Consider the following 27,300-nt stretch of genomic DNA (forward strand, 5'->3'; position numbering starts at 1 on the left):
ACCCACCAAACATTACAAGATAAATAATCTACAATGTTATATCTACCGAATTTTAATTCGTTCAAATTGTTCGAATTTATGTATGTCGGTCATCCGAGCGGATGTCGGTTGACACGGATGTCGGTAGACAGCCACGGTTGACAAGGATGATGCCAGAAATTCGATCGGTTGTCCAACTTACGTAATTTGGGCAATTCAAGCGAGTCGAAATTCAGTGGATTAATTATTTTTCATAAATAATTACAGGAATTTTAGCACATCCCTGTTTCGCAATGTTAAACATGCAATTTTATTTATTTATCATAAAGGTCCTTAATTCCCATCAAATCCAAGGCTAAAAGTTAATACAGAACATAGAAAGTTTCAGATAGAAAACAAGATTACACAGTACTAGTAAAAACTGAAACATATAGCCCCAATATTCATTCAAATGGGTCAGAACCTTCAAAGCTTTGCATCCTTCAACTGGAACCTTCACCTGAGTTTGACTGACAACATCAGTTTATGCCTTAAAAATAAACTTACAGCAAGGAACCTACCATGCTTTGCTTGCACATGGAACATAAGTCATTACTAGACAAAAAAAAAAAGAATTTATAAACTTCGAATACTTCTAGGACTCTAAGCATGGATATGATACAAGATTTAGATGATATGAGGCGCATGATGCAGACACATTAATAAGTTAAATTCTTCAAGAGAGAAAAAACATGTACAATCGATGCCCATAATATACAATCAATCATGTAACTGATTACTCATTATTCACAAAGAACCACATTGATAATAGTTGCATTGTATTTTCAACTAATATTAATATTCATAGAGGGGAAAAGGAGGTTATATTGTATGGACATTTAACACAAAGACAGGATTCATATTTTCCTTGTTCTTTATGATATGTTCAAAATTTTGAAAACATTGTTGAGCTTTCACATCTTTTTTTTAAATAAATAAATTAAAACTCCTTATTGTGTTTTTACTCACAAGTATTTACATGGTAGAAAAGCCACATCAAATTCATGGCATGTCAAATGCACATTCAGGAACTAAGAAGCACAGACATGCGGCATGCGATGCAAAGGGGTTGATTTCCCAGTCAAGGTTTGTGAAGAACAGGGGGTGACTTCAGAGGTGATATACAAGCAATGCAGATGTTATGGTGAACAGCCCCAAACGGAAAATTCAACTTCAAATGGTGAGGAACAGGATCAAGTGCAGAGGTCTATTGTGGGGAGCAAGGAGGGTGAAGATGAAGTTGATGTAGAGGGCGACGTTGGTAGGGTGCTGGATAACACAGGTGATGCGACGGCAAGGAGGCCAAGGGTAGGATATGATGACTATACAGCCACTGATGGACAACTGAGGGAGCTAAGTATGTCTAGGGTTGAGGAGACTATCATGTCGATAGGTCAGCTGGACTGCTTACAGAAGCATCCTGGAGGTGGAGTTGAAGCTTGCGGGTCCCAGTCAGTCAAATCAAGGCCAACACCTTTTCAAATTCAAAATGAAGGTAACCAGATAATAGTAGATGATGTTATTACTCCAGGCTTTATGAAGAGTCTTAGTGGGCCAGAAAAGGATGCACCTGGGCTTAATATAGAGGTGGCATTAAGGAACGCCCATAGCTTACAATGTGGTACCATTCTGGGCCATAGATCTTCTGAATTAAGTGACCCAAATAATCTGCTAATAGAGGAGGATGCAGTCCAAAATAGCAATGGAAAGGCAACTTCTATCAGTGTGGATAAAGAGCCTTTCGGTGAAACAAGAAGTAACACGGCAGTGGGAAATCAAAAAAGGAAAACTACTACAAAAGAGAAAGGTAAAGGGTTGGTGAAATATCATAGGAAGAAAAAAGGAAACCTACAAATAGGGGTTGGATCAGTTTTGAATTTCAGGAAAGGGGCCATTTTTAGGTCGGCAGCTGCAGCTATTTCTTTGTCCATGGCAAGCAAATCGGGTTCTGGTCAGCTGCTCCTGAATGAGGCAGAAGCGACTCTGAAGATAGGGAAGTTGCTAGGGCTGAAATGTAAAGGGAATGATGAGGAAGTAATTAGCAAATTGATGGAACTGGAAGTTAAGGATAAGGAGGTGCTGGGTAAGAAGGGTAGTAAGGCAGAGTAGTCTGTATCTGCTGTGGAGTTTTTGGTGAGTAAATTTGTTTTAATGAAGCTCTTATCTTGGAACGTTAGAGGGCTAGGCAAGTCCATTAAAAGGAGGAAAATCAAAAAACTTCTATTTGAAAGAAAGGTGGATGTGGCACTGTTTCAAGAAACAAAGAGACCTGCTGTAACTGATGAATTTGTCAGATCTTGTTGGCCTGGGGAACAGATGACCTATATGGCTGTGGACTCAGAGGGTGCAGCTGGTGGTCTACTGTGTGTCTGGAATCCACAAGTGTTTCAACTTCTAGACTGCTGTTGTAACAGGTATTTTATTATTTTGTCTGGCACCCTTTTTACAAGCATAGCTTGTGTTATTGTGAATGTTTATGGCCCGATTGATGGTGCTAATAGGAAGGGATTATGGGAAACTTTGAAGAATTTGAAGAGAAGCTTTGTTAATCCTTGGTGCTTGGGTGGTGACTTTAATGAGATTAGGACATTATCTGAGAGGGTGGGCTGTTCTCAAAGAAGTAGTGGTATGAAGGACTTTAATGAGTTAATTGATAACCTGGAAGTGTGTGACTTACCAATGTTGGGGAGAAAGTTCATTTGGTGTAATTCTCATAATGGTCTCAAATGGAGTAGGCTGGACAGGTTTTTAATTAGTCCAGATTGGTTGCAAAAATTTAATTTTAAATTGTGGGGATTACCAAGAAGGCTCTCGGATCATTGTCCTATATTAATGATGGAAGACGAAAGAGATTGGGGTCCAAAGCCATTTAAGTTTCTAAATGCCTGGTGTCTTCATCCGCAGTTTAAGATTTTTGTGCAGAAAATTTGGGCTGAATCTCATGTAAATGGTTGGGCTGGATTCAAATGTTTACGGAAACTGAGATTACTTAAAGCAGCAATGAAAAGATGGAACCTTGAGGTGTTTGGCAAGGTGGATTTTAAACTCAAGCAACTGGAGGAGGAGATACATGTCTTGGATTTGGTGGCTGAACAAAGATTACTCACTGATGCAGAGAGATCTACACTTAGGGAGTTAAAAGGTGAAGCATGGAATTTGAGTAAAATGGTTGAATGGTTATGGCTGTAGAAGTCCAGAGCTAACTGGTTATTAAAAGGCGATAGAAATACCAAGTTTTTCCATGTCATGGCCTCCACGAGGAGGAATAGGAATGCACTGTGCTCAATTGAGGTTAATGGGGCCTTGACTGAAGATCCTAAGGAAATAAGAACCGAAGTGTTCAATCATTTTCAGCGTCAGTTTTCGGAATCATGGTTTGATAGGCCAAGTTTATATGGTCCATTTAAGTCTATTGGGGTTGGAGAGGCACGTGCTGCGTTGGAAGCTGAGTTTACAGAATCTGAAGTTGTGGTAGCTCTCAAGAATTGTGATGGGAATAAGGCCCCTGGCCTTGATGGCTTTAATCTTATGATGCTCCAGAAGTGTTGGCAAATAATTAAAGGGGATGTGATGCAGTTCATGAGTGAGTTCCATACTAACTCAAAGTTGGTGCTTGGTATTAATAGTTCCTTTGTAGCCTTGATTCCAAAGAATGAAAATCCTTCTTCTCTCAGTGATTTTAGGCCTATCAGTCTGATTGGATCATTGTACAAAGTCCTGTCTAAAGTCTTATCCAGTAGACTTAAGGTGGTTTTACCGAAGATTATTAGTGAGTCTCAATCAGCTTTTATAGGGGATAGAAGTATTCTTGATGGTATCCTGGTTGCTAATGAGATTGTTGATGATTGGAAGAAGAAGCAAAAGAAAGGTCTTATCTTAAAGCTCGATTTTGAGAAAGCATACGATTCAATAAATTAGGAGTTCCTCTTCTCCATGTTATCAAACTTTGGTTTTGGTTCAAAATGGATTAAATGGATGAAGGAATGTGTCTCTACTGTCAAAATCTCTATTCTGGTAAATGGATCACCTACAGCTGAGTTTAGTCCCCAAAGGGGACTTAGACAAGGTGATCCCTTATCTCCCTTTCTCTTTAATATTGTAGCTGAGGGTCTTAATATTCTGATACAAAGAGCTGTTCAGGCTGGATTGATCAAGGGTGCATCAGTTGGTTCAAATGATCTTACTATCACTCACCTACAATTTGCTGATGACACAATTTTGTTCTGTGAGGCAAAGAGGGAGGAGGTGCTTAATATCAAAAGAATATTGAGATGTTTTGAAATCTTGTCTGAGTTGAAGATAAATTATCACAAGAGTGTAGTGTGTGGTGTTGGTATTAATGAGGACCTTACCAAAGATTTTGCTGTCATATTGAACTGCCTGCATCATAGGTTACCTTTGAAGTATTTAGGGATGCCATTGGGGGCTAATCCAAGGAGGAGACGGTCTTGGCAACCTGTCATCGATAATTTCAAACTAAAACTTGCTTCTTGGAAGCGTAGGCTTCTTTCCTTTGCTGGTAGGTTGACAATGCTCAAGTCTGTGCTGGCTTCACTACCAGTCTATTACTTATCTTTGTTTAGAATGCCTGAAGGGGTAGCCAAAGAGATTGATAGAATTCAGTCCAGATTTCTCTAGGGGGCGATGAACTTAGAAGGAAAATTCACATGGTAAAGTGGGAGGAAATTACTCTAAGCAAAAGTAACGGGGGTCTAGGTATTAAAAAGGTGAGAATCATGAATGAATGCCTTCTTCTCAAATGGTGGTGGAGGTTTGGGAGTGAATTTGATTCTATTTGGAAACAAGTGATTCTTAGTAAGTACCCACAGACTGGTGGTGCTAGGTGGCCAGATCAAGATGCAATTTCCAGATATTCTATGGTGTGGAGGGACATTTTGAGGGTTGCTATTAAGTGTCCAGAGTTGCTGGAGTCATTTAAGGCCAACTCAAAGATTAATATTGGGGATGGGAGGCTCATAAGCTTTTGGCTGGATCAATGGGTTGGTACTGACTGTTTAAAGAATTTATTTCCTAAATTATACTCTTTGTCTATGCATAAAGGTCTATCAGTGGCAGTGATTACTAGCGAAAGCAATGGAGATGGGGAGTGGGATTTGTCTTTCAGAAGAGCATTGTTTCAATGGGAACTTGAAGAGTTGAGGAGGATGAAGGAGTTACTACAAACTGCTCCAGAGCTCAGGAATGGTGTGCTAGATGGGTTGTCTTGGGCTGCCGACAGATCGGGTATCTTTACTGTATCGTCTGTCTACAAGTGGAGTGAATTACCATCTAATCTGCCTACAAAAGTGGTGAATCTCATCTGGAAGAATGCTGCACCTCCGAAAGTGCAATTTTTTGCTTGGCTAGCATGGAAAGGGAGGATCAAGACTTCTACCTTTTTGCAAAGTATTGGGATCCTTAGTGCCAACTCTGATGTTAACTGTGTTTTCTGCATGAAGGAAAAGGAAACTGCGTCCCATGTGCTGCTGTGCTGTATGTTCAGTTGGAGAGTTTGGTCTAATATTCTTGGATGGTGGGGTGTATCTTGGGTGCAGCCAGGGTCAGTAGTGGGTCTTCTTCAATGGTGGACTGGGGTTACATGCACTAACAGATTGAAGATAATTTGGAAGTCAATCCCATTGGCAGTGCTTTGGTCTTTATGGAAGCAGAGGAATGATATTATTTTTAACAAGGCTCAGTTGGACTTCGAAAAGTTGTGTGATCTTATCAAAACACGGATTGCATTGTGGTTCAGGGCTTCTAGTCCTTCATTTTGTTATTCAGTTGGTGATTTGGTGTCTAATTTACAAAATGTGAAATTCTGCATCATGCACTGAGGGTTTAAACTATCTACTGCTGTTTTTGAATGTTGTTTCTGTTATGGTGCAATTGATTTAGAAGGGGTTCTGTTTTGATGTGTTATTCTGTTGTGACTGATCTGTCTAGCTTATGTGATCCAACATCCAAGCTTGCTCATAATGTGTGCTGTCACATATAATCTGTTTTGATTTGGTGCTTGGATTGGTTGAAGGGCTGCTGTAGCTTAAGGGAATGCGTTTGGGCTGCTGTAGGATTGAACAGAACTTGGAAGCTCTATGGGCTGAATTTATATGGGTGAATTTCCCATCTGCTGGTTTTGCTCTGCTCCTGGAAATTGGTAACATTTGAAAGGGTGATTCAGCTATCTCTTTGCCCTTATCTGCTCTATTAGATAGAACTGGTGCTGCTTCTCAAGTGGTTATGCTGCTGTCAATTCAGTTTGTTTGTTTTTGTGTTGGATGGGTGTTTTTTCAGTTGTTTGTTTTTGTATTGTGTTGGTCTCTCACCAACTAGGAGGTTAGAGCTCATTACAGCTCCCAGCTCCTCTTTATTGATGTTTTCTATCATATGTTTTGTATATGTGATTCATCAATAAAGTGTTCTTTTGCCGATCAAAAAAAAAAAAAAAAAGAAAAGAATGCTGATGGAAACAACACGGATTGGTGGCGGTGTGCAAAGACTAATTGATCTTCAAGCTTCAAGAAAGACGGTGGCGGAGACATTGATTGTTGGCTGTGGTGGCCATGCTGGTTGATCCAGGTTTGGTTGTAGAGTTTTGGTTTTCTACATCTATTGATCTCCAAGTTTGGTTCGGTTTTTGTTTTAAATTTAGTTAGGTTTTTGAGGTTTGGTTAGTGTTTTGCTATATTAGAAATCCTGCTTCTATACAACTCTTTTCGGTTCTTCTTCTTCATTGAATATGTTGAACCCCTTCTTCTATTAAATCAGTAATTGCCTAGTGCGCACAAAATTTTTTATGTTTGGGTTTTTTATTTCCAAACCTAACCAATAAACTGAAGAAGATTAACAGAAGATTTTGATCTAACATGCGGTTGAAATCAGTTAAGCATATTCCCACTCGAACAGGTTCAGTCAAGTGACCGATTTTGACAAACCTGACCTGAATTGACCCGTGCACTACAAAAAAATTTGTTTTTTGCGACGGTAAACGGCCGTCGGAAATGCTCCCGGAAGCCGTCGCTAATGCCTTTTGCGACGGTAAGGGGGGGTCGCGACAGATGGGGTTGCAAAAGACCTTTCGCGACGGTAAGTACCGTCGCCATTAGTTTCTGCGACGGTAAGGTGTGTTTTTTGCGACGGCATTTTTCCCGTCGCAAATAATGGGGAAAAAATCACTTTTCGCGACGGCACGTAATTCCCGTCGCTAAAAGTGAGTTTTTGAGACGGGAACATTACCGTCGTTAAAGGCTCTGGCATCTTATAAGTATTGGCGACGGCACGGTTTACCGTCGCTAAAGGTGTCCTGTACATTCAATAAGACAGCTTTTGCGACTGTGTTGGTACCGTCGCAAAAGCCTATTAATGGTTTTTGCGACGGGTTCTTCTCACGTCTCAAAAAATTAAAAAAAAAAAAAAAACCTGCTGATAAATTATTAAAAAAATTAAAATAACCTGTATTAGATAAAAAATAAGTATAAAAAATTGAAAAATTACAGAATAATATAAATACGTACATAAACAAAAATTGACAAATAATGAAAATTAATAATATTGTTCCATTCATAGCAATACATAAATAAAAATTCATAACAATAAAAATTATGCCACTACATAACGTCGCATAATACATACATAATGTTGCTCCCAAATTTAAATAACATAAATCAAAACCAAAATCAAAAGTTTTCGTCTTCATTCATTCGTGGGTTACAAAAACAAAAATTAGTCATAATCTTGATACGCCCGCATTCCAGAAAAAGCCAACTGCTACTCAGGAAATATCTAAAAAAAACAAGATAAAAATAATTAAAAACCATATAATGTGTTAATATTTTAATTATAGAAAAATATAAAAAAAAATTGACTACTATATAATTAGAAAGATAGTTTAGTAAATAATTTTGACTGGACCGAAATCCGGCTCTAACTCCCAAACTGGGAACCCGATTCGAGCCCCGTCTTCTCCCACAAGTCTCTCGTGCCTAGGCGGTCGTGTGTGCCAAGTTTCGTGCTAAACCGACGCCGTTTGGTGATTTTGGGGCGTTAACGCCTCGAATTCAAGTTTCTTAAAGAAGTAGTTTGCCTAAAGTGAAATCCGACTCTAACTCCCAAACCGGGAACCCGATTCGAGCCCCGTCTTCTCCCACAAGTCTCTCGTGCCTAGGCGGTCGTGTGTGCCAAGTTTCGTGCTAAACCGACGCCGTTTGGTGATTTTGGGGCGTTAACTCCTCAAATTCAAGTTTCTTAAGGAAGTAATTTGCCTAAAGTGAAATCCGGCTCTAACTCCCAAACCGGGAACCCGATTCGAGCCCCGTCTTCTCCCACAAGTCTCTCATGCCTAGGCGGTCGTGTGTACCAAGTTTCGTGCTAAACCGACGCCGTTTGGTGATTTTGGGGCGTTAACGCCTCGAAAAGAAGTTTCTTAAAGAAGTAGTTTGCCTAAAGTGAAATCCGACTCTAACTCCCAAACCGAGAACCCGATTTGAGCCCCGTCTTCTCCCATAAGTCTCTCGTGCCTAGGCGGTCGTGTGTGCCAAGTTTCGTGCTAAACCGACGCCGTTCGGTGATTTTGGGGCATTAACGCCTCGAATTCCAGTTTCTGAAAGAAGTAGTTTGCCTAAAGTGAAATCCGACTCTAACTCCCAAACCGGGAACCCGATTCGAGCCCCGTCTTCTCCCACAAGTCTCTCGTGCCTAGGCGGTCGTGTGTGCCAAGTTTCGTGCTAAACCGACGCCGTTTGGTAATGTTGGGGCGTTAACTCCTCAAATTCAAGTTTCTTAAGGAAGTAGTTTGCCTAAAGTGAAATCCAGCTCTAACTCTCAAACCGGGAACCCGATTCGAGCCCCGTCTTCTCCCACAAGTCTCTCGTGCCTAGGCGGTCGTGTGTGCCAAGTTTCGTGCTAAACCGACGCCGTTTGGTGATTTTGGGGCGTTAACGCCTCGAAAAGAAGTTTCTTAAAGAACTAGTTTGCCTAAAGTGAAATCCGACTCTAACTCCCAAACCGGGAACCCGATTCGAGCCCCGTCTTCTCCCACAAGTCTCTCGTGCCTAGGCGGTCGTGTGTGCCAAGTTTCGTGCTAAACCGACGCCGTTTGGTAATTTTGGGGCGTTAACTCCTCAAATTCAAGTTTCTTAAGGAAGTAATTTGACTAAAGTGAAATCCGGCTCTAACTCCCAAACCGGGAACCCGATTCGAGCCCCGTCTTCTCCCACAAGTCTCTCGTGCCTAGGCGGTCGTGTGTGCCAAGTTTCGTGCTAAACCGACGCCGTTTGGTATTTTGGGGCGTTAACGCCTCGAAAAGAAGTTTCTTAAAAAAGTAGTTTGCCTAAAGTGAAATCCGACTCTAACTCCCAAACCGGGAACCCGATTCGAGCCCCGTCTTCTCCCACAAGTCTCTCGTGCCTAGGCGGTCGTGTGTGCCAAGTTTCGTGCTAAATCGACGCCGTTTGGTGATTTTGGGGGCGTTAAAGCCTCGAAAAGAAGTTTCTTAAAGAAGTAGTTTGCCTAAAGTGAAATCCGACTCTAACTCCCAAACCGGGAACCCGATTCGAGCCCCGTTTTCTCCCACAAGTCTCTCGTGCCTAGGCGGTCGTGTGTGCCAAGTTTCGTGCTAAACCGAAGCCGTTTGGTGATTTTGCGGCGTTAACGCCTCAAATTCAAGTTTCTTAAAGAAGTAGTTTGCCTAAAGTGAAATCCGACACTAACTCCCAAACCGAGAACCCGATTCGAGCCCCGTCTTCTCCCACAAGTCTCTCGTGCCTAGGCGGTCGTGTGTGCCAAGTTTCGTGCTAAACCGACGCCGTTTGGTGATTTTGGGGTGTTAACTCCTCAAATTCAAGTTTCTTAAGGAAGTAATTTGCCTAAAGTGAAATCCGACTCTAACTCCCAAACCGGGAACCCGATTCGAGCCCCGTCTTCTCCCACAAGTCTCTCGTGCCTAGGCGGTCGTGTGTGCCAAGTTTCGTGCTAAACCGACGCCGTTTGGTGATTTTGGGCGTTAACTCCTCAAATTGAAGTTTCTTAAGGAAGTAATTTGCCTAAAGTGAAATCCGACTCTAACTCCCAAACCGGGAACCCGATTCGAGCCTCGTCTTCTCCCACAAGTCTCTCGTGCCTAGGCGGTCGTGTGTGCCAAGTTTCGTGCTAAACCGACGCCGTTTGGTGATTTTTGGGCGTTAACGACTCAAATTCAAGTTTCTTAAGGAAGTAATTTGCCTAAAGTGAAATCCGACTTTAACTCCCAAACCGGGAACCCGATTCGAGCCCCGTCTTCTTCCACAAGTCTCTCGTGCCTAGGCAGTCGTGTGTGCCAAGTTTCGTGCTAAATCGACGCCGTTTGGTGATTTTGGGGCGTTAACGCCTCGAATTCAAGTTTCTTAAAGAAGTAGTTTGCCTAAAGTGAAATCCGACTCTAACTCCCAAACCGGGAACCCGATTCGAGCCCCGTCTTCTCCCACAAGTCTCTCGTGCCTAGGCGGTCGTGTGTGCCAAGTTTCGTGCTAAACCGACGCCGTTTGGTGATTTTGGGGACGTTAAAGCCTCGAAAAGAAGTTTCTTAAAGAAGTAGTTTGCCTAAAGTGAAATCCGACTCTAACTCCCAAACCGGGAACCCGATTCGAGCCCCGTCTTCTCCCACAAGTCTTTCGTGCCTAGGCGGTCGTGTGTGCCAAGTTTCGTGCTAAACCGACGCCGTTTGGTGATTTTGCGGCGTTAACGCCTCAAATTCAAGTTTCTTAAAAAAGTAGTTTGCCTAAAGTGAAATCCGACTCTAACTCCCAAACCGAGAACCTGATTCGAGCCCCGTCTTCTCCCACAAGTCTCTCGTGCCTAGGCGGTCGTGTGTGCCAAGTTTCGTGCTAAACCGACGCCGTTTGGTGATTTTGGGGCGTTAACTCCTCAAATTCAAGTTTCTTAAGGAAGTAATTTGCCTAAAGTGAAATCCGACTCTAACTCCCAAACCGGGAACCCGATTCGAGCCCCGTCTTCTCCCACAAGTCTCTCGTGCCTAGGCGGTCGTGTGTGCCAAGTTTCGTGCTAAACCGACGCCGTTTGGTGATTTTGGGGCGTTAACTCCTCAAATTCAAGTTTCTTAAGGAAGTAATTTGCCTAAAGTGAAATCCGACTCTAACTCCCAAACCGGGAACCCGATTCGAGCCCCGTCTTCTCCCACAAGTCTCTCGTGCCTAGGCGGTCGTGTGTGCCAAGTTTCGTGCTGAACCGACGCCGTTTGGTGATTTTTGGGCGTTAACGCCTCAAATTCAAGTTTCTTAAGGAAGTAATTTGCCTAAAGTGAAATCCGACTCTAACTCCCAAACCGGGAACCCGATTCGAGCCCCGTCTTCTCCCACAAGTCTCTCGTGCCGAGGCGGTCGTGTTTTCCAAGTTTCGTGCTAAACCGACGCCGTTTGGTGATTTTGGGGCGTTAACGCCTCGAATTCAAGTTTCTTAAAGAAGTAGTTTGCCTAAAGTGAAATCCGACTCTAACTCCCAAACCGGGAACCCGATTCGAGCCCCGTCTTCTCCCAGAAGTCTCTCGTGCCTAGGCGGTCGTGTGTGCCAAGTTTTGTCCTAAACCAACGCCGTTTGCTGATTTTGGGGCGTTAACGCCTCGAATTCAAGTAAAGAACGCAAAGATGCATTTTAGCTTAGAATGCAAAGATAAATTTTATACCTGATCTTCTGGTGGTGGTGTATATGGATTCTCGTCTTCTGCAGATTCCCTAAATGCCCGGTGGCCACTCGATGCATCAGGAACCTATGTTAGTCAGTGCATAATGTGTTAATCATATTCGAATTTCATACATAATCTTGAGTGAAAATTGAACTATCAAACAATTGTGATGTTTATATGGAACCTGTCTGTTGGGATCCACACTCGCCCCCTGTGACACAAGGGACATCATCTCAGCTCTCATCTGCTGCAAATGTGTAGAGAACTCTGCTCGCAACTCCTCCCTCAACTCATCCCTTAGCTCAGCACGAACCTGCTGCGTGATCTGATCAATAGTCGATGGATGGGGTGTTGACTGTGATGGCCCAGCACCATCCTTATACACCACTCTCCGAGGCACGATTCTCCCGTATGTGCGACAATATCCATGTCTGTCATGACCTATCAACTCATGGAAAATGGCATTCCTAGCCTCCAAAGTCCGACCATCCTCAGGTAGCATAGAGAGTTGACGATTAAACTCATCCTGTATTGAATAAGACACACAAGTATACGCAAAATTAAGATGGTTGACACATAAAAAATAAACTTTAAATACAATCAAAGGTGTTTGGAAACTACCAAGGTCTGGATAACCTCTGGGTCATCTACTCTACGTGTCATAAGCCAAACATTCATCTTATCAGTAGACTCCCCCTTACTGGTCATCTAAATTTTTTTTTAGAAATATGAAAATTAGAATCCAAATAATTTGCAAATATACAATGTTTATTTATATAGAAAAATAAAACAATAAAATGTAAACCTCATGCCGTATCTGAGAGAAAGTAGTACGCCCTGTGGTATGAGTTATGCCGTGAGCTCGCCGATTTTTAGCGTTCCTACTTGCAATTTTCTATAACAAGTTCAACAAATGTAAGTATGTAACTATGATTTGTATGTTTACATATCATAAATATAACGTAATTGTATACCTCAGCATCGGAAGTACGCCAATACTCTACAAGTTGTTCCCACTGGCTTGGCACAACGTTCATAGGAACATCATCCTTCAGATTAGGATCAGAGCTTCTAGGCTTGAAATACTTAGCCTTAAGCTTGTTCTTGTGATCCTTCCATATGCTGTTGCAGTTTTTCATGCAGATTGGCTTGTACTCCTCTGGACATATATTCAAATTGTCCTATAAAACACAAAGTTTAAGGCTAAGTATAACACAAATTTGGAATTCGAATTTGTGGACAAAAATATACTTTTACCTTCACATCCTTCCAGATAGCATCAACAATATCATCAGGCACACTGTTCCAGTCAACAAAAGTAAGAGGAACAATGTTACCATTCCGGACAATAATGCCAAGTTGAGTAGTTAACTTGGCCACGTTATCCCCTATTGGGCATAATTTCCATCAAATTGTATGTGCAGCTTTTTACCAGTACCCCACTCTTTAATGCCCTTGGCACATCCTCTACCACGCCTAGTCGAGGTTGATGAAGAACTAACATGACCTGCGATATACAATAATAATAAACAATATGCAATGGCAACAACCAAATGCAAATTAAAATAATGTGAATACAAATCATATCACATAAACCTGATGTGGGCTGTGAAGAAGTCGAAGGGTCTGCAAAATACAATGAGAATAAACAAGTTATATATAATGAGCATAAATAAATGTATGTGTAAATAATTTTCATGCAAATCAAAGCAAATTTAAATACCTGCGGATGGCTCATAAGCTGATGATGATAGCTGTTGTGGTGCCATTGATGGTGGACGCACCGATGGTAGGCGTGGAGGCCGAGTACATGGTAGCTGCTGTGGTGCCACTGATGGTGGTCGATACGGTGGTAATGGCCCCTCAGATGGTGGTGGCACTAATGGCCCCTCCGATGCTGGCCGATGTGATGCCTCCTCTAATGGTGGTGCTACTGATGTCCTGTTATGTAGCACATCAGACATCATGCGCCGGGGATGATCAGGCTTCCTCTTCCTTCCCATAATAATCTTCAAGCAATATAACATTAATTGACATTAGAAACATAGACAATGGTTTGTCATCAACTATAATATGACATGATTTGAACTAATACAATTACAAAGACAAAGTAAATTAAGAAATTGATGATTAACTACAACCTTGGCCTTAATTGAATTACTAATGTTGATTACATATCAGCCCATTTGAACATCAACTGTTTCCCCTTCTGCGGCTTCCCTCACCCAACCAACTTCTTCATCACGAAGCATTATATTTTCTTCCAATTGTTGGCTCATGTATGGCTCGATTTGTGGATCAGTTGAACTCATATCAAATAAACCTCTTTGAGACATCTTCACCACGACTTGCCAGTCTGGTTGTAACGGGTCTGCAACATACCAAACTTGCTCTGCTTGGGACGCCAAGATGAAAGGTTCATTGGTAATTCGATCATCTCGGTACAACAAATGATTGAAGTTCACCAACGTGAAATTGAAGACATCTTCTTTCTTTCCGTGAATGTTGTCAATCCAATCACACTTAAACAACACATGTTTCTTCTCATTGGAATATCGAATCTCAACAATATCTGTCAATTGTCCATAATAGTACACAGACCCCAGACGAGGATTCTTGTCTTTTCGACTAGCATAACTTATGGTATCTGCCTTCAAAGCTACACCACAATTTTGTTTGGCTCGACGATCATCCATGGCCTTTACTCGATACCGAAACCCATTCAGTATATACCCGTTGAACCTCCTTGCCAGGTTATGAGGACCATTTGCCAATAGAATAATCTCTTCAGAAAGTATGACATCAGTAGTCCTTCGCAAAGTTTGGACCTATTTAACACGAAATGTAAAATTTAAAATGTAGATCGACTTAAGTAACTAGAATCTATAGAGTTAAATACATACATGTTCCTTGAACCAAATGTGAAAAGTTTCAAAATGTTCACGCCGAAGTTGATGATCGTCGACACGAGGCATTTTGAGCTTAAGTACTTCAAGGTGTTTGCTGTGTAGATTGAAATTTTAGCCATACAAAAATTTTAGTTGAAAATTCAATAAAACATAATAAAATATTGAGTGAATGACTTAACCTACTTTATGAATGGTTGAACCGCGCTTGTATTGCATAAGATGTACCGATGAGCTTGTACCCAAGAAGTATTATCAAGATAAAAGATTGTGTTTTCACCAGTAGCATGACCCAAATTATCAGCACCACTGTAGTTCCTCACGGGTCGACTAGATTTGGTTTCCACACCACTGAGATATTGTGCACAAAAATTCATGCATTCTTCCATAAGATATCCTTTAGCAATTGATCCTTCAGGACGAGCTCTATTACGCACGTATTGCTTCAAAGTAAGAAGATACCTCTCAATTGGATACATCCATCGAAACTGAATCGCTCCACCCAATAACGCTTCATCAGCTAGATGTATAGGCAAGTGCTCCATTATATCAAAAAAACTCGGAGGAAATATTTTCTCTAGATGACAAAGTGTTACAGCGATACGATCTTTAATATATTGTAAATCCGTCGCACGATTCACTTTCGAACACAATTGTCTAAAGAAATTGCTCAATTCAATCAAGGGTTCAATTACATTCTTCGGTAACGATCTGCCAATAGCCAATGGAATAAGTTGTTGCATCAGAATATGACTATCGTGGCTCTTAAGACCCCCAATGCTTCTATCATGTAAGCGCACACGACGTGATATATTGGATGAATACCCGTCGGGAACTCTTACTTTCTTCAACACTTTCAAGAACAAATCTTTCTCATCCTTGGTCATCGTGAATTGTGCTGGTGGTAAATAGGCTTTATTCGACCCTCTTAACTGCAAATGTAGGGGTTTTCTAATATTCATATCTTGTAAATCACGCCGAGCATTAACACCATCCTTCGATTTTCCTGCAACCCCTAATATTGTCCACAACACATTGTCACAAACATTCTTCTCTATATGCATCACATCGAGGTTGTGTCTTATTAGATTGTGCTCCCAATATGGCAATTCATAAAAGATACTCTTTTTCTTCCAACTATGGGTGCGATGTCCAGCTTTCTCCTTCTCTACCTGTCTCCTATGCCTCTCCTTAAGGTCATCCCTATTGTATTGGGTTAAAATACCCTCAGATTCTAATTGTAGCAACATCTCAGTTCCAGACAACAATTTTGGTTTGAGTCTGACTTCCCGACTACCATCAAATGATACTTTATCCTTCCGGAATTTATGGCCAGTAGGTAAAAATCTGCGATGACCCAAGTATGATTGTTTCCTACTATGCTTCAACCAACACGATGTAGTTTCCTTATTGCAACAAGGACATGCATATTCTCCTTTAGTGCTCCATCCTGACAAGTTTGCGTATGCAGGAAAATCACTAATTGTCCACAGTAAAGCTGCATGCATTTGAAACATTTGATTTGTTGATGCATCAAATGTTGACACACCCTCATTCCATAGTTCTTTCAACTCCTCAATCAACGGTTGCATATAAACATCAATCTTGTCACCAGGTCCTTTCGGGCCGTCAATAAGCACAGATAAAATTAGAAATGGTTGCTTCATGCACATCCATGGCGGCAAGTTGTATGGAATGAGCACAACAGGCCAAGTGCTATGAACTATGTTCATCGTCCTGAATGGGTTAAAACCATCAGATGCTAAGCCAAGCCTTACACTTCGGCAATCATTACTAAAGTCAATATTCCGACGGTCAAAATCTTTCCATGCAAGGGAGTCAGCAGGATGCCTGAAGACACCATCATCAGTTCGTTCCTCTGCATGCCATCTCATTAACTTGGCCGTCTTGGATGACATAAACAACCTCTGCAACCTTGACTTTAAAGGAAAATACCTCATCTGTTTTGCAGCTACTTGTTTGCCACCTGTGTTAGGACCATTTGAACATCTAGAACTGTTGCATATGACACATTTATCAAGATTGGCGTCCTCGTTTCGAAACAACATGCAACTGTTGGGACATGCATCCCACGTCTCATACGTGAAGCCCAAATCTGTTGTGACCTTTTGAGCTTTATAATATGAGTCCGGGAGTTTCACACCCAACGGAAACGCCTCATTCAATAACTCAAGCAACATGTCAACAGACTTGTCCGTCCACTGATTAAGCACCTTCAAATGTAGAAGTCGAACAATGAATGACAAAGATGTGAACTTCTGACAACCCGGATACAATTCACTTTGTGCATCTTGAAGAAGTTTGAAATACTTTGCAGTCTGTACATTTGGACCGAACTGGGGTTCAGATGCACGGGGATCAGGCCCCTGTGGTTCATCACCCTCAACACTTGTACCGGCATGTGGATTTCCCATAGCCCCTTGTATCATTCCAATCATATCATCTCCAATGTCTAAATTAGCTAATGTTTCATTCTCTCGATTACTATGCAGAGATATGTAAGATTCCCCATGATTAATCCAATGTTTGTATTTTTTAAAAAAACCATTCAAAATCAGATGCTCCCGTACACCATCTCGTACAAAATAGTATCGATTCTCACACTTCCTACACAGACAACTGATCATCGAACCTTCAACCCTATTGGTGTAGGCAAACACAAGGAATTCATCAATCCCATTAATGTATTCACTCGACATCCTATTTGGCAAATCAATCCAACTCTTATCCATCATCTGTACACATCCACAAGAATATTTCACCAAAGTAACTCTAAATATAATACCTACACATAAATATTCACTCGACATCCTATTTGGCAAATTAACGAAATGTCTAAAATTCTTATTTAAGGTTTAAATTAATTAAATTAAAAATTTAAGATTTATTTTATTATAAGGGTTAAAATCCTGTTTTTTTTTTTTTGTATTTTTTTTATTTTCTCTTAAATATTTTTATGACTTATTTAAACATTTGCAATTTAAATTTGTAATAGAACCATTACATGTGTATGATATCAAACCCCCATTGTCAAAATTTTATTTCGTTAGTAAAGTTTTTTCAGACCTCCACTGACTTTCCGTGGTTAAAAACACCCCCATTAGTTAAAGATAAAACTTCATGACTTTATAATTGAGTTTATATTATTATTAAGACTTTATAATTGAGTTTGTCTCATGGTTATTTGTAATTGAATCTTCTTAAACACCAATATAATTTGAGACGATTTAAACAATTAAAGTATTAGTTTAATTTATTTCGTTCTTAAGTTCGTAAACTCAACACAAGTAACTAAAAAATACCAAAAATAATATATTTTTAATGTTTGACTAGCTGAAACTACTATAACTGCATTTACTCAGCCAAAACTACGAAAACTAAAATAGCTAACTTGATAGTTATTAGTTCAATGGAGTTGAAATTTAGTGATTTAATCACTGTTTTAATTAAAAAAATAAAAATAACTATTTTGATAGAGATGCTCTAATATAATATGAATAAGAAAATAGTTGTTTGGCCGGATGATGTGGTTGTCTAAATTATAAGATTAAAATTTTTCACATTATGTTAGGTTGCTACTGTTACTGATTTTGACAAACTATTTCTAATTAGAGCATATGATTTGGAAAAAATAAAAAAATAAAAAACTTGAAGGATTGAATGGTAAAATTGATAATTTATGGATGAAATAGAAAAAAAAAATGATAATAGTTGAAGAGATATAAATGAAAACAACCATAAAAATAATTAAAAAAATTAAAAACACTAATTGATAATAATTGATAATAATTGATAAATGTTGATAATAATTAAAAAATAAACAGATTTATATATATATATATATATATATACATATATATAGACAGATTTATTAATAACCATGAGACAAATCTGTTATATATAGACAGATTTCAGATTTATATACATATATATAGACAGATTTATTAATTAAAGTATGTTCTTAATTAAAGTATGTTATTAATAAACAGATTTATATATATAGATTTCAGATAAACAGATTTATATATATATATATAGACAGATTTCAGATTTATATATATAGATTTCAGATAAACAGATTTATATATATATATATAGACAGATTTCAGATTTATATATATATAGATTTATATACATTGCATATATATATATAGACAGATTTATATATATATATACACAGACCGAGAGAGAGAGAGAGAGAGAGAGAGAGAGAGAGAGAGAGAGAGCATACGCAGAGGGAGAGAGAGTCGTCGCCGGAGCACCACTCTTGTCGCCGGAGCCGGAGCCGCCGCACCACCGCTGTCTTCCTCGTAGGCCGTTTGGGGAATTTGGGGGTGAAGTTAGGGATTTGGGGAGGAGGATCGAGCGGCAGCCAACAGGAAAAAGAAGGGTTTTTTTTTTGGACTTTTTGCGACGGTATGATGTAGACCATCGCAAATAGAAGGCAAAACGGCGCCGTTTGAATTAATCCTTTTTTGCGACGGCAAATTTCCGTCGCAAATGATATATGCCGTCTCAAAAAAAAGGTTTTTTGCGACGGTTTTATTTACCGTCGCTAATACTTCCGCATTTCTGACCCCTCCGCTTGGTTTCATTACTGACGGGTCAGTACCGTCGCTAAAAGCTATTATTTGCGACAGGTGCAGTTACCGTCGCAAAAAATCGTTTTTTGCGACGGGGAGCGCGGCGTCGCTAAAACTCCGTATTTTTTACTATGTTTTCCTGTAGTGGTGGACACCCCTAATTGATTAATTAATACCATACTAACTGATGAAACATTAATCATCAAACTTAAACTACATAAAGGCATTGGGTTCCATAGTAATAGTTACCTAGCTAAGCACTAGGGTGTGAAGGAGCATCACCGATGGGCTTGAATTCCTGCAACTCCTTGAATTTCATCCATGACTTCTCCCAGACCTTCGCTTCATAAGCTTTCTTTTGACCACCATTGGTTGCTTCCAGTGTTATATAATACATCATTCCAGCAACAACCTGCTGCTTCGCATTCACGACTTTGCTGAACTCAAGACAAGCATTCTGCCCACAACAGTAAAAACAAAAAACAGGAACAAAACTGCATCAATGAATTGTACACTTATAAAATTTTGATTATATATAAGTGTATATATAGACACATATACGCATAAATACGGACATCACTACAACATACACTAAATATAGGAAATATTACATAATTTGAAAAATGAAAATAATAAGAAAAGGTCAAAAAATTATCTTACCCCTTTTAGTTTGAATGGAAAAATATTCATCATAGTAGGATAATCATAGATAGCAGAAAAGTGTTATTTTCCAGCCAAAACAAACTGAGGGATCATGAACAATAGAATTAACTAATAGAGTAAAATGTTGATCCAAAAAAATTATTTTTTGTTTTCTTTGATTCAATAGAATAATTTACACCTGAAAACAACTTATTCCTCTTGCTTTCTGATGCTTGGTTGCAGTCTCTTTGGGTTAACCATAGTTATCATAGGCAGCCGCCTAGGCATAGCCTGCCAAACCAGGGCAGTCTCTTCGGGTTGAGCTTGGGCTTCAACTATCTTTAAGTAACCAACGGAATTTCTATTTAAAGGCCAACTCTAAATAGAGTTTTTCATAGTTGCTTATAAATTTTGACTTGCTTCACGCACAAATTTTTTAGTACATTATATTTTCATAAGGATATGTATCAATTTTTAACTCATTAATTCTAGATATATGCTTTACTCTTTGAGCTCTATAAAAAGAGTATTCCTCCCTATGTTACCAGAAAACGCTAATACCCTAACGAATTACGTATTGGTATGCATGTTCCGAAACATGGTACACTTTTGTTCTAAACTAGTAAATTTAGAGATCCAAAGCGATCCTAAAAGTTTTTTTTTCAATATGTCCTTAAATGTTACCTTAGGAAGAAAAAATTAAAATATAATGAACTAAAATTTAAGGTGAGTTAAGTTTTGATAAGACAAAAAATTAAAAAATAGGTCATAATGCTCATAGAAAATATTACATTTTATTGGATATCTAATAGTTAAAAAAAAATTACTCTACAAGTATCTTAAATTTTTAAGTATAATATATATAAGTCTATCGATATCGTACCATATTTTAGAACATATGGCGTACCAGGTTCCCGTTTTCATTCCCGCTTCCGTTCCACATATCGGAACGATCCACGTTCCAGGTAACATAGATTCCTCCTCTAGGGAGTAGTCTTGGCAGCCCCAAATGTGGTCGGACCAGGTGATGGGAGATGCCTTGCTAGGTGGGAGCTTAAATTCGAAGCACACAAAGATGGGATTTCCTGCACTGCTGGGCCGCATTGGGTAGCTACACTTAGGCCTCGTTTGGCAAGTGTCCATTTTAATCAAAAAGTCAAAAAGTTACTAAAAAAATCAAAAAGTCAACAACCCATACCAAAAAGTCAAAGATTCCCTTTTCTCTCTATTTTTTGCACATCTTTTCGTAAAAAGCCAAAAAGTCATCCAAACATACTAATTTTTTTTACATCACATTTTAGCCAAAAATCCAAAAAGTTACTAAAAAAGCTTGTTCCCAAACGAGGCCTTAGTTAATACAAAAACCTCTATTGTCACCACTACATTGAATAAAACCGTAAGACATGAGAACGCTCCACATCCAACTATGTTTTTTAGGATGAAAGTTGATCATGGTTACAGGTGAGTGGGGATTTGTGTTTAGATGTAAGTTTGTCTATAATATACGTCTCACAAAGAAAACCTACAACACTGTATAGGCAATCTAATCTAACCTGGCTCAAGAAAAAAATTAAGATTAAAATCCAACTCACTGAGAGAGAGAGAGAGAGAGAGAGAGAGAGAGAGAGAGTGAAAACCTCTTTCTTGTTGTGTTCGTCAACGGCAAATCGAGCGAGGCTTGCCATCTCTAAGCTGTTCTCAGCGTCTTTCACTTCCGTAATTCCTCCGCATTTGGCCATCTCTGAGCTGTTCGCAGCGCCTTTCACTTCCGTACTTCCTCCGAGTTTGGCCATCTCTCAATCTCTTTCTCTTTCTCTGTTTTAAGAATTATTGCGAGGTATAAGATTCAGATAGAGTTTACTCTTTATATACTACACAAAAGAACGAACAATGGATTGGAAGGAATATATGAATAGAATGGATTGGAAGGAATATATGAATAATTTAAGAGAAAAATTACGTGTCAGGAAAATAATCATAAAAAAAGTTATGATTTTTAGATTATCTTGATTAGTGTGTGTTATTTTATTTTAAGTATAATTCAAGGATCACAAAATTTTTATGATTATTTTATGAAATTTTTTTATGATATCTAACATTGCTGATAATTTAATTGATCGGAAGAAATAATTTAAATTACCATCCTGAGGTGAGCCCATCACCTCTCAATAGGATCCTCTAGCCTAATTAATGGATTGGAAGGAATATATGCATAGAATGTTGTAGTTGGGGTTTGTGGATCCATCACGTATTCTATTTCAATTACTCAATTTCTTCATTTTAGTATTGTATATAGGTTATTTATATAAAAAAATATTTGATTTACCCAATAATCATAGCCAATGCTTTCATTATATTTGTCTTCTAAAGATAAATATAAAAAAAAAGTGTGATTACCATTATTAGATCAATTTATTTATTTATTTATTTTTTATTAATTATTTACAAACAAAAAATTATAAGGTAGAGTTTGGCAATTATTGTTTTAATCATTTATTAACTTTTTTAAAATCTAAAAAAACTGATGCGTTTGATAATTGATCTAATACTACCACTACTTCTTTCACTTCCACCACTATCAAGACAGCCACTGTCACCATTACTGTCACAACCATCCCACCACCATGCCATTACCCCCACCTCCACCTTTGTCCCACCACTACCGTTGCCACCGTCAAATATAGAAAAATATTTTTTCAAAAAACATTTTTTAGGAAAAAAAAATTTCGTAAAAAAAACGTTTTCAAACAGAGCGTAATTAGTCCTCGTTTTTATATCCCACTCTTGTTCTAGATTTAATATTCTCCTATATAAGAGATATCATATCTAAATAGATTACTGATCCAAATTTGTATTTTTTTAGTTAAATATTGAATTATATATTTGTTAGATTATTAATTCAGGCCTCGTTTGGGGACTTACTTTTTTAGCCAATTAGCCAAAAAGTTACTAAATTAGCCAAAAAGCCAACAACTCATACCAAAAAGTCAAAGATTCTCTTTTCTCTCTACTTTTTGCACATCTTTTCGTAATTAGCCAAAAAGTCATCCCAAACATACAAGTTTTTTTTACCTACCTTTTTAGCCAAATAGCCAAAAAGTTACTAAATTAGCCTGTTCCCAAACGAGGCCTCAGTCTGACGATATGGGTTTTCATATACAGATGGGAGAGAAGACGTGTTCTATTTAAAAGTAGGAACATTTTGATAAAAAAAAAATAATAATAAAAAAAAAAAAAAGTAGACAAAAAAAGGGGGGGCTAGTATTGTGATGGTGGTTACATTACATGTTATTCTACTTTCTAAAAAGTGCATTACCATGGTGTTGGTCTTTATCAATGGGGGGTTGGAACAAAATTTTCGTTCGATATTAGTTACTATATTTATTTTATTTATTTTTATTCACTCAAACACTTTGAAACAAAATTGACTTTCTTCGGTTTGCCAAACTTTGAAGTTTTAGCCAAATCCATTTGATGCTGCCAAAAATAGTTCATTAGTAGAATAAATTAATGAGAAATTCCAAGTATATGCATACTAAGAAATAAATATATGTCACATGCTATAAGACTTTACGAATACAGATATAGACATGTAATAATACGAATACGATGGTATTGAAACTTTTTTATATGTAAAACACTAGCGTATGTCCTTGTCTAAAGGCACGGTGTAAATGATATTAAGATTAAAATACAGTTATAATTAAACGTATTATGTTGAAATTTGTGAAATTTGTGTCATTTTTTTAATAAAGATACTGAAAAAATATATTAAAATATTTTACTTCTTAAAAAATTTGTAATAATTTTGCTCATATTACACGCTCCACAAAACTCAAATAAAATAACAACTCCCCTAATCTTAATGCAAATTAAGAAACAAATATTGAAAATCAAAATATAAGAGCAAGTAAAAAAAAATTGTAAACACTGAACAAAAAACAGAAATTAAACTTATTGTATACTTGTTAACATTTTATAATAAAAAGAAAAAAATTTGCTAAATCTATATAATAAAGCACATAAGCAAGTGCTTTACAATCTCAACAATTAAATTGAAAATTAAATATCAAACAATACATAACAACCTATAGTTTACAATTTCAAACAAATCAAATATAAAATAATGCACACCAGCCAATGCTCTGCAATCTAAAAGAAATTAAAATTATAATGCACATCAGTTAGTGTTACTATTGCCAATCAAATTATAACTACATAAGAAAAACAAACATTATATTGTCATACACCAAAAGAGTGAGTTAAAACTTTACAAAGAGTGGATTAAAGCTTTGAAAAATATGTATACTTTACAAAAAAATCTGTCAATAACATATCTTTAAACATGTGTTTGCCCAAATTTCTTCCTCATTACTTTCCAAAAAGTCTTTGTATCAACTTGTATGTATCCCCAATGAGGAACATGCACAACAATCTAGTAATTTGTAGAAACAAAAAAAAATATAGATTAGTACATTTGTTGGAAATAAACTTCACAAAATATTTTGAGATTGAAATTACCTTATTACATCCTCATCGAAGCAAGCTAGTCGCATTTCTCCTTTTAAGCTCCATAGATTTTTCGGTCCAATCCTACAAAAGTCCATATTTCAAATTATTATTAAATTAAAATTTTATAAAAAGTTATATAATCAATAGAAATAAATCTACATGGTTACCTTATGATAAAACGTGATTTAATCTACATACAACACTACAACAACACTTCAGGATAAAAAATATTTATAGTAGAATCCAAACTATCTTTAGGGAGGAGAATACTTATACGATCAAAGGATGTACATCTGGACAATGCCACATATAATTATCCATGGCTAAACACCGGTATGCGCAAATCAACCCCAACAAATTTCATATATTGTCCTTGAGATTTATTAATGGTCAAGGCATATGCCAATCGGACTGGAAATTGGCATCTTGTCATTTGGAAAGGCATTTTTGAAGAAGATGGTGTCAAAGATATCCTTGGTATGAATGCGAAATTGCCAAACTTTTCTCCAGTTAAAATTTGAGCTTCAATTATGCAAGTATTGCATCTAGTAACCATCAATCTTGTACCATTACATAGTCCATCTTTCGGTGCAATGTTTCTCGACAATATTATAAGACAACCCACTTTCAACTCGAACTTAAAAGTTGGCAGCCCAGGAGGATCCAATGAATTTAAATATTCATTAGGATATCTATTTGTAATGGTGGGATCAATTTCATTATCTTCAGACATTCTATCTGTAGCAAGATAAGTATATAATCTCTTTGGAAAGATATTCAACGCAGTAGTATTAATGTCACTGACATCATTGTTATGCGCAGACAAAATTGTGCATTCAGTTAAAAATGCTGGGGTTGACGTCTCTATCATATTCAACTGTGGGTAAACTATAGAGAGTAAATCATTCAAATCTTGACATTTGTGTATTGTTGATGGAAGGTTAACGATTTCTTGAGGATTGGTCCCAATCCAAAAAAAGTAAAATCAATAAAAAAAAAAAAAGAAGTGTAAATACAATTTATTAATTTAAAATAATTTATATAATAAGGAAAAAAAGGTTAAAGTAGTGTTACCTCCATTAAGAAATTTGCAAAATTAGCATTTTCATGGCCTTCAGGATTCAAGCGCATATTCAAATCCAAAGTTAAGATATGTATATGCTTCCATAGAATAGAGTGTCTTAATGATGCATTCACAATTTGCTCACGAACTCCTTTGGGTATAACTAGTAAGATTTGTCGAAAGTCTCCACCAAGAACAACAGTAATACCTCCAAATGGCTTTTCACTATCACAAATATCCCTCAATGTATGATCAACCGCTTCAACACAATGTTTATGTTGCATAGGAACTTCATCCCAAATTATGAGTTTTGTTTCTCTAAATAACTCAACTTGTAATGATTGTTTGCTAAACCCACAAAGTGAATTTTCCAAGACATCTAACGGAATGGAAAATGTTGAATGTGCAGTGCGACCTTCTACCAGTAACAATGATGCAATTCCAAATGAAGCCACAGTAACAACGATATGCCCAAGGCTACGACATTTTAATGCAATCGTATTGTACAGAAACGTTTTCCCTGTTTCAGCAGCCCCATTCAAAAAGAAAACAGTTCCTTTATTTGAAAAACTGAAGAAGTGATTGTGTTATAAGCATTCCGCTGTCCATTGTTGAGACAATCAATAGCAATTTGCGGATCTGACTGTTGTGCCTCACTCTGCAGTTGTTGATGTTCGAATATCAATCGATTACCAATTGTTGTAGTCCAATTTGTAGTAGGTTGTGGCATGGGTGGGAAGTCAATTAAATTTTTGCCTAATTCATGAAGCATTTGATTTAAAAGATGGAGACCATAATCCTCAATTTGAGCCTCAGTTGGGTTAGAAATGGCAAACAATATACGAATCTTATGTGCAAGATTATCACATATATGCATTGAGAATTGATTCCATAATGCACATGGATTTAGTGGAGAGCACTGGGTGAGAATAATACTAAACAATCTCCTCAATTGATATCCAGTTTTCATAACTGTAGCCTCTTTCAAGCAGTGTATCCATTCTTCATCATCTTCTAAAAGCCCCCTTGCAACACATGCTAATTTAAATGTATCGTGCACAACATTATCAACTGTGCGTAAAGACTGAAACGACTTTGGTCCTTTGACAACGGTTAGTAACAAACGCAGATAAAATCTTTCACTACAATTAGGGCTAGCAAAGTACATTCTACCAATTGCATATCCACTTTCTCTTGATTACTATCTCTATTCTGACTTGAGCCAAACAAAATGTTGTGGAAATTCTTGATAAGTGAATGGACATTCATCTTCACTGGCAGCACAATATGCAAAGAAGCCAGTAAGAGTTAACATTTGTTGACCAGCTCTAGATTGAATCGTTTCTAATGACTCTTCTGGGTTAAAAATAACGCGAAGCATTCCAGGTAAATGAAGTGCTAATCGTACAACCGTTGGCAGCATGCAAAGGATGAACAAATATTCACCAAGCAGCTTTTGGAGGTCCAATATACCTTTCATCGAGATGTTGTACCATACAATATTTGATAGTTTCAAAAAGCATAGGATCATCTTTTGGGTCTGGAAATTCTGCACAAACCAATTTGTCCACTTGAGCACGTGTTCGAATTTTGTCTAGACCCTTAAGAAATAAAAGTGCATGCATATGAGGGAGACCTCGTTTTTGAAATTCAATTGTAAAAACATGTGCAACTTTATTTCCAAACACCTAATTTGTTTCTATCTCTTTCATCAAACACTTTCTCTTCAACTCAAAAATATGGGCAATTAAATCAGGACGATCAATAGGTTTTTGATGTGGTAATAATGCTGAAGTAATTTCTAGCCAATTGGGATTTGCAGTCATGGTAAAAAAAATATTTGGGTATTGGTTGTATCGCATGATAGCCATTGAATCTTGA

At 37.9% G+C, this 27,300-nt stretch overlaps 3 protein-coding genes across 4 annotated transcripts; 1 reads left to right on the forward strand and 2 right to left on the reverse strand.

Moving 5' to 3' along the window:
- Positions 1-265: 265 nt before the first annotated feature.
- LOC114286310 (cysteine proteinase inhibitor A) lies at positions 266-21,680 on the reverse strand. Of its 2 annotated transcripts, none has more exons than XM_028229463.2 (3): positions 21,482-21,680; positions 19,452-19,659; positions 266-478 (listed from the first exon to the last, which is right to left on the reverse strand). In XM_028229463.2, exons 1-2 carry the CDS (start codon positions 21,635-21,637, stop codon positions 19,456-19,458), a joined length of 360 nt encoding a protein of 119 aa, XP_028085264.2. In that variant the 5' UTR covers positions 21,638-21,680; the 3' UTR covers positions 266-478; positions 19,452-19,455. The 2 variants fall into 2 exon arrangements, with proteins under 2 accessions (XP_028085264.2, XP_028085265.2); XM_028229464.2 differs by having other exon boundaries at positions 266-573.
- LOC114286280 (uncharacterized) lies at positions 2,170-3,207 on the forward strand. Its single transcript, XM_028229433.2, has one exon. The coding sequence runs from the start codon at positions 2,170-2,172 to the stop codon at positions 3,205-3,207; it is 1,038 nt and encodes a 345-aa protein (XP_028085234.2).
- LOC145806738 (uncharacterized) lies at positions 7,546-14,714 on the reverse strand. The gene is made up of 10 exons (XM_082904516.1): positions 14,596-14,714; positions 13,834-14,520; positions 13,416-13,701; positions 13,289-13,318; positions 12,950-13,199; positions 12,667-12,873; positions 12,498-12,587; positions 12,314-12,400; positions 11,693-12,218; positions 7,546-7,800 (listed from the first exon to the last, which is right to left on the reverse strand). Exons 6-9 carry the CDS (start codon positions 12,829-12,831, stop codon positions 11,805-11,807), a joined length of 756 nt encoding a protein of 251 aa, XP_082760642.1. The 5' UTR covers positions 12,832-12,873; positions 12,950-13,199; positions 13,289-13,318; positions 13,416-13,701; positions 13,834-14,520; positions 14,596-14,714; the 3' UTR covers positions 7,546-7,800; positions 11,693-11,804.
- Positions 21,681-27,300: the final 5,620 nt, after the last annotated feature.

Source organism: Camellia sinensis, chromosome 14 (assembly GCF_055761805.1).
Source record: "Camellia sinensis isolate YWXY chromosome 14, ASM5576180v1, whole genome shotgun sequence".
Classification (NCBI taxonomy): Eukaryota; Viridiplantae; Streptophyta; class Magnoliopsida; order Ericales; family Theaceae; genus Camellia; species Camellia sinensis.